General features: G+C 35.3%; 2 protein-coding genes across 4 annotated transcripts in view; one reads left to right on the top strand and one right to left on the bottom strand.

Moving 5' to 3' along the window:
* Positions 1-1,146: 1,146 nt before the first annotated feature.
* The window catches only part of LOC108695198 (polyhomeotic-like protein 2), a 9,357-nt gene continuing 3,259 nt past the window's right edge, over positions 1,147-7,244 (bottom strand). Inside the window, exons 2-14 of one of the 2 annotated variants that reach the window (XM_018204988.1) lie at positions 5,928-6,498; positions 5,444-5,704; positions 5,030-5,311; positions 4,701-4,905; positions 4,099-4,331; positions 3,453-3,654; positions 3,151-3,323; positions 2,712-3,000; positions 2,364-2,624; positions 2,161-2,253; positions 1,941-2,088; positions 1,652-1,832; positions 1,147-1,557 (exon numbers count right to left, since the gene is read on the bottom strand). In XM_018204988.1, coding sequence (XP_018060477.1) covers positions 1,336-1,557; positions 1,652-1,832; positions 1,941-2,088; positions 2,161-2,253; positions 2,364-2,624; positions 2,712-3,000; positions 3,151-3,323; positions 3,453-3,654; positions 4,099-4,331; positions 4,701-4,905; positions 5,030-5,311; positions 5,444-5,704; positions 5,928-6,353 — 2,976 coding nt within the window. In that variant the 5' untranslated portion in view covers positions 6,354-6,498 and the 3' untranslated portion in view covers positions 1,147-1,335. The remainder of the gene's footprint in view (positions 1,558-1,651; positions 1,833-1,940; positions 2,089-2,160; positions 2,254-2,363; positions 2,625-2,711; positions 3,001-3,150; positions 3,324-3,452; positions 3,655-4,098; positions 4,332-4,700; positions 4,906-5,029; positions 5,312-5,443; positions 5,705-5,927; positions 6,499-7,244) is intronic. The other variant, XM_018204989.1, reaches the window with a different exon arrangement.
* The window catches only part of LOC108695199 (D-2-hydroxyglutarate dehydrogenase, mitochondrial), a 20,447-nt gene continuing 20,048 nt past the window's right edge, over positions 6,846-7,244 (top strand). For both annotated transcript variants that reach the window (XM_018204992.1, XM_018204990.1), the window contains exon 1: positions 6,846-7,050. The gene's annotated coding sequence lies outside the window, so the exon portion shown is untranslated. The remainder of the gene's footprint in view (positions 7,051-7,244) is intronic.

The following is a 7,244-nucleotide window of genomic DNA, read 5'->3' as shown; positions in this document are numbered from 1 at the left end:
CTAGACAAAGAATTCGTGATAATAGAGGGATTCTCAGCAATTAAAATCTCACATCATAATTTATACAATAAATAAATGTCTTACAATGTCTTACATCTACTATTTACACTTGTATCGAATGAGTATACATCTTATATTAAAAACACATAATGAAATGATAAGCAGGCAGTTTCTTTTTTTCCCCAATATCAACGTAAAAGTGATAAAAAAAATCATCGTTCCAATGTAACAAAACATTCTTAATAAGATAACTAAAAAAGCTACTCTCTGCAAATTGCATAGAAGGCAATGCATTTTGTACATCAACCGGTAGTATTTACTCTTGAGCACAAAATACAGTGTACTGCATTATTTTATATATACATTATATGTTCTTGCATAATGGACACAATTTGTACTCTATTCTTTGACATTTCCAACTTTACAAAATAGTGCACTTTGAGAAAACATTCATATAGATTCATTATGTGTATGTCAAATGAAATCTTTTTAACATCCTATATCGTTAGGATTCTTAAAATCAATTCAATAATCATATGATATTGTTATGATCATTGTATGATATTATGTATGTATGCATATGTACCAATGTATATCTTTGAACATTGATCAGTGTCCCTGAAATACACTAGAACTGAACAATTTCCATGCGTTTAATGTAATATTATCTCGAGAGTACAATTATGTTTCCATCTAAATTAGCTTTTTGTGTGTAAAATAAATATATATTTGATAATATAATCGTAAAGGAAAAAAGGATACGGCAATATTTTTAAATTCATTTAGATTATCAAACTGATTAAATATATTAAAAATTAAATTATAAATAATACGTATAGACGATACTTTTGAATAATGCAAATTTTAAAGAAATTTTAAAAACTGATTTTATGTCACACAGAGTTTTTCTTTAAAGATCTATTGTTATATATTCACGAGTATCCTCCATACGTATAGTATACAATGTATCCTCATTTTTCATCATAAAATAAAATACAAATAGTTTATACAAACTGTTTCTTTTACTTTCGTCCATACATTAAAAATAATAGAAAATAGATATTGCTTCATCTCTGTAATTCACTTACAAAAACTGAAGTAAATTATATAACTAAAATTATAAGAACCAGAAGGAAGGTTTGCCGTTGAAAACAGTCAAATTTGATAAAATATAACAATATGGAAATCGTTCATCCATTCAGATACTTCACGCAATTAAGACATTTAATCCTATACATTTACATCCAATCAAATACTTGCACAAGCCCTGTAGTTCATAGGCTAGAAACGTTCTGGAAACACATTGTGGAAATCTGTTGCTGATACATAGAATGGTTATGAATTATTCGACGAAGGATTTAAGTTCGATTCTACACGCATTGAATCGATTTTGGCAACAATTTTTAGTGCCGGACCTAACTTGATACTCATCGCCGACATAAGATGATCTTCCTTCAGTAACATAAGAGCTTGGCCATCAATTTCTTGGATAGCAAAGTCCTCTGCATAATCAGCACATCCTGGTAGACCGCGTATGAACTCGCACACTTCACCTACCTGCATGAAATACGCGTAATTTTTTACAATTCGCTCGAATTGAAGATATTCAAATATTTTTTAAGTGAAAAATCTTATAAAAATATCTCATTACCGTCCATTTAATCGGATTCACTTTCGGCAGTGATTCATCAATAGAGGATGTAGTAGTCGCAGATAAAGACCTATCCTCGCCGTTTTTCTTTGTCACATCATTCTCGACGGTTTTAGTTTCAGTATCTATTTCAATCCACTGTTTTTCCATAACATCGCGCTCTCGTGCTTCACGTTTTTTACTGTAAATAAGACGATACATTTTTTATTAAACAGAATTTACAAAAGAAAATATTTACAAAAGAAATAATTCGCCATATCATGTTTACTATTATAAAGTATGCTCTCACCTTTTTGCACAAATCGATGAGCAGAATCGCTTTTCTTTCTTTAACCTAACATTCTGTTCGTCGATCGTATTTCCGCAGCTTTCGCATTTACTATCTTGATCACTGGTTACATCCTCTTCGTTCGAATATGTAGAACAAAGTTTCTTTCCTGTAATCAAGATTTTATATTAGCTTGAACTTAAAACGCTGCATTAATTACTTGTGAGAATAATTTACTTACTTGGAGGTTCTTCGTGTATCTCTTTTTCTGTAATCGTGTTATTCCGATTAAGAATATTAGTAGTTTCTTGACTCACTGCGAATGGTTCTGATGCTGTAATATAGATAAGAAAAATGTTGATGTTTAATATTATATTCGTAAAAGTGAATGGAACAATTAATATGTATAATTGATAAATATGTATAAAAGAGAGGCGACTATACCTTCCTGTATCACAAATCCTTCTATCACATGTGTAAGAACCTGCGGTTTCACCATGGCTTTAGGCGGCGCTTGTTTATTATTATTCATTATGACTGTTGCGGAGATAGGTATAATTTGTGAGTCATCGCTGACCACAACACCATTCGTAATCGCGTTCACTGTATTGGCAAGCCCTGCTAACGGGTTATTGCACTGTTTCTCATCCACTTTTGGAGCAATTGTTTCGTCGTCCTTTACTGCCGTTTTACATTGATCTCCATCTGTACATAAACGAGCACAAAACCATTTATATCTTCATTCTGCATGAATTGTACCCAATAAATTTATTAATAAAATGAAATCAATACCCGTTATTTCTGACTGAAGTGGTGCCGCGATATCTTCCGTAGGGACAGGTACGTCTTCTTTCTTTGCAGCTAGCTTTACGCTATCATCAGTTATTAACGGAGAATTCGTGGTAGACGGCAATATCAGGGAGCACTCAGCCTGCGAATTACGGTCCGGCGACGTGATCATTATCGCCGAATTGGTGTTATCGTGCGTTGATTGATCCTGTGTTGCATTCACGATTGGCACCGCTTGAACCTGCGATGCACCGCTTATTATTTGATTGCCAATAATCGTTGGATTAAGAGTCTAGAAAAAAAAAGAGTATTCATTACCATTCTTAATTCTGCATGATATAGAGAAAAAAATATAATAAATTTTATTATTATCTTATAGTTATGCAACATAAATAAATGTTCACAAGACCTGTAATTTCCGAATAGGCATAGTAAGTAATACCGGTAAAGGAAGTTGCTGCATAGTCGACATCGCAGTTTGTGGCATTGGATTCATTTGCGATGTAGCAGCGATCCCAACCCCAACTCCAACTCCGCCTACCGAGACTACCGGCATAATTGAACGATCCGCTCCTAGTACAACGCCAGGTGGTGGTTGTTGCAACGTCATATTCGCTATGTAACAAAAATTTTCATATTAAAATATTGTCAAATATTTTCTATATTTATATTTCCTATCAATAATTCTTTATCTCGATATTCGTAACATAAATGTTGTGTAATAACTTGAATAAGTGTTCTTACTCATGATAGGCTTAGTCTGTATTTGGGACGATTGCACTTGTTGATACTGTTGTTGTAATTGCTGTTGTTGCTGTTGCGTATGTTGTTTCTGTTGTATGAAGACTGGCTGTTGCTGTATCGTTGGTTGGGCTTGTTGTTGCTGCTGTTGTGGAGGTTGTATCGGCTTGCCACGACCTTTCCCGATAATGTTGTTACCTTTACCCTAGATATTTAATAAATAATGATACTGCCATGTATATATGAAAATTATCTACTATTTTATATCATTGTTTTTACTATTATGCTAACAGATGCATAATTATGGATTATTATTTATTGTCATTTAGTCATTATACAAGAGTTATAGTGTTTAAGCATCAGGATATTGATCATGTAACTTTTTTCCTAGAGCGGAAACGTGCAAATTGTTTGTATATATACGAAAAGTACAAATTGTATATATGTGTGTACATGTATATACATACATAAAAAGTTTCACTTTTCACATTTCCGCTCTAGAGAAACAGTTACATAATCGATACTCTGTTGTAATATTCGAAATAATCTTGATTTATTAATTTTTTTTATTATTATAGAATATATTTTTATATATCATATAGATTCAAGATAAAAATTAAATATGTGCGTTGATAATTAATATAGTAACCTGTGCTTGTACTGTAGCTTGTACTCCATAAACAGTTTGTGTGGAGACGGAACTGGCGGCCCGTATATTGGCAGCCTGCACCGCCAAAGACGACGGCAAGATACTCAATGGTCGCTGTATAGTTGTATTTGGTTTACCCTGTTGAGATTGTTGTTGCTGGATTTCCATCACTTTAGCAGGTTTTCCACCAGCTATCTGTTGTACACCTTGTATCTGTTGCTGTGTCGCGAGAGCTAGCCCAAGAAAATAATAAACACGACTTGTATTTATTATTCTCTATATGAATTTTTGTTCTTGTATTATAGGGAAAATTAAAAAAAAAATTCAATTAATACTAGAAATTTAAAAATGCATATTACGATCGAAACTGGATCTTCATTACTTTAAATAATTCAAATTTGAATGATTAGTATATATACTATATATGCACTTGCATATTGTACCACATTGTAGTCTTTTCGAACTGTGCATCAAATTGTTTTTCCAGATTATAAACGCAAACTACAAAAAAAATTATAAACTGAGAAACTAAATTCTTATTTAAAAAAATATTATATAATATTTAGAAATATTAACGAATATGAAAAGCTGTGAATACTGACCATTGTGCGCCTGTATCGGCTGTGGACTTTGTATAAACATATCAGTTTGTGTAGGACCGCGAATGAATATTTGATTAGGCGCGGCAGTGAGCAGAGTCGGTTGTTGCAATCCGGTGGCCCATACTTGAGGTGCGAATTGCCAGGGCGCAAATTGCATACCGCCAGTTCTTCCACCTGAAGGTGTTCCAGTGGTGCACGCTGTATACTATTTAAAATGTAATATTACAAAACGTATACAAATACAGCTAATAATATTTAAGAAATACGCTACGCAAACATAAGATATGTTTGATGATTTAGAATAAATGCCTCTTTGCTATTATATTTACCTTTTGTACTTGGTCTTGCTTATTTGTGGATTGCTGTTGTTGCTGCTGCTGTAGTGAGGGTGGTGGTTGTGGAGAACCTAATACTCCGAGTTGACCGAACACTAACGTCTGTCCGGCACCGGGAGCGGACGTGGGTACTGGTAAATAGCCGGCCGGAAATCCCGGGACTTTAGTGCCACCGGCATTTGGATGACCACCTCCTTGTCCAGGCGTGGATGTCGTAGCCAACATGTGAGGAGTCAATTGAGCTGCAGATTGAAATGGCTTTCCAGCTGTTATTACCTGTGAAATATGCATTATTTTTTTAAATTAGGAGTGCAAATCTAATAACTGTTAAAGAGAGAGATATAGTTTAGCGCGTATTAAACTTTTGGTATAAATTACATCTTCAATAAAAATTAAAGTGGATTGTACCTGTATAGAAGAGGGATTTATGCCTGCCGGATGGAGTGCTAAGTTTCCTGGCATCAATAAAGGTGCACCTTGAGTATTATACAATTGTTGTAAATGATAAGCTTGACTCTGAATCGGCTGTTGAATCACTTGGACCGCTTGTGGATGTGCAGCCATCGTAGTTATGGTGGTTGCACCTTGTTGACCAGATAATGTCATGGACACACCTCCTACTCCCTGTTGCTGCTGATGTTGCATCGACACCGCAACAGCTCCCTGCAACTTTTTTAATGATGAGGATAAAAGACTGATATGCTCGTGTGAAGACAAAACTGAAGAATAAAAATAATGTGATAATTCGAAACATAATTAAATAAAATCAACAGCCAAATAAAATATAAATGAAAATATCAATAAATATAAAATTATACTATAACTACATGTTTATGTAAAATTTATTTATAAAACAGAATTAAAGTATAACTTTAAACAAATGAATAATTACTTGTTGTGGCATGCTGGCAGCAACTTGTGGCTGAACTTGTACTTGAGTAGGAACAACATTGTGAGTTCCATTATTTTGTTGCTGTTGCTGTGGCTGCTGTGGCTGTTGCTGCTGCTGCTGCTGGACTTGTTGCTGTACCTGTTGTTGCACTTGCTGTTGAACTTGCATCTGTTGTTGCGACTGGACTTGCGGCTGTATCTGCTGCTGCGGCTGAACTTGCTGCTGCTGCACTTGAGGCTGTTGCTGGACCTGTTGAGGCTGCTGCGATTGCTGTACATGCTGTTGCTGCGGCTGGACATTCTGTTGTTGTTGCTGCAGATCATGAGTCGCGATCATCATTTGTTGCTGCGCTTGTTGTTGCGGCTGCTGTGATTGCGATTGCTGTGCTTGTGATGTCGAAATTCCAATCGGTTTAACATCTGTCATGTTTTCTTATACTTTTGCGTAATTAGAGTACAGACGTTCTTTTAGAAAAAGGAATAGCTCTCGCTGATAGTATTCAATTGCAAATTACTCTTTTTCTTTGCCATTTTACATCCATGTTAATTTCAATCTGCCCATCATGTCGCACCTGCAATACATAGACAGATCAAAGGAAATAAATTTCTGGATACTCCAATCAATTCTATTCTTTTTTCGCATGCTCCACGTAAGATACATACATCGAAGATATTATTTTCCTAGCTCTTAAAGTTTGCTTTACCATTTATTAAAGCGAGATTTTGTATTTATTCATAAGTAAATAAGTAGTACAATTATATTTATGCTATTGGCAGAATATTTAAACTGCTTCTGCATTGTGTACACACAGCATTATTTATTTTCATGTTCAAATGGAAATATCGCGGTGGGGTGCCTACTTCACGATCGAACTCAGGCTCGAGAGTCGAGATATGAGCGTAAAGTAGCCATCGACGCCGCGCCATACATGTCGTTTGCGTCATAACCTTTGTCGACACTCGACAGATGAATACGCGTACTTGTGGACCCGAGTCGGGATTCTCGCAAGCGAAGCTACTGTACTGGTGCTCGGGAGTGAAGTGTGTCCTACGTTGCATCTTTTTCTGTTTCTCTCTCTCTCTCGACAATTACGCACGCGGAAACTTTTTCTCGGTCCAGCAAAGTAAGTCTCTCAGAAGTTATCGATAATTCTCGTCGCGCTTCCCTGATTTTCGCCGCGCAAGAGTAACGCGCGAGATCAAACACAGCAAGTCAAAGCATATATATGTTTTTGCTGATTCGCTCGATAACTCTGTCGTGTTAATGTCGTACCCATTTTCTCTTTTCTCTCGATTGAACGTTTTATCGTAATAGACT

The sequence above is a fragment of the Atta colombica genome, unplaced genomic scaffold (assembly GCF_001594045.1).
Source record: "Atta colombica isolate Treedump-2 unplaced genomic scaffold, Acol1.0 scaffold126, whole genome shotgun sequence".
NCBI lineage: Eukaryota > Metazoa > Arthropoda > Insecta > Hymenoptera > Formicidae > Atta > Atta colombica.
This window is presented reverse-complemented; position numbering and strand designations above follow the sequence as displayed.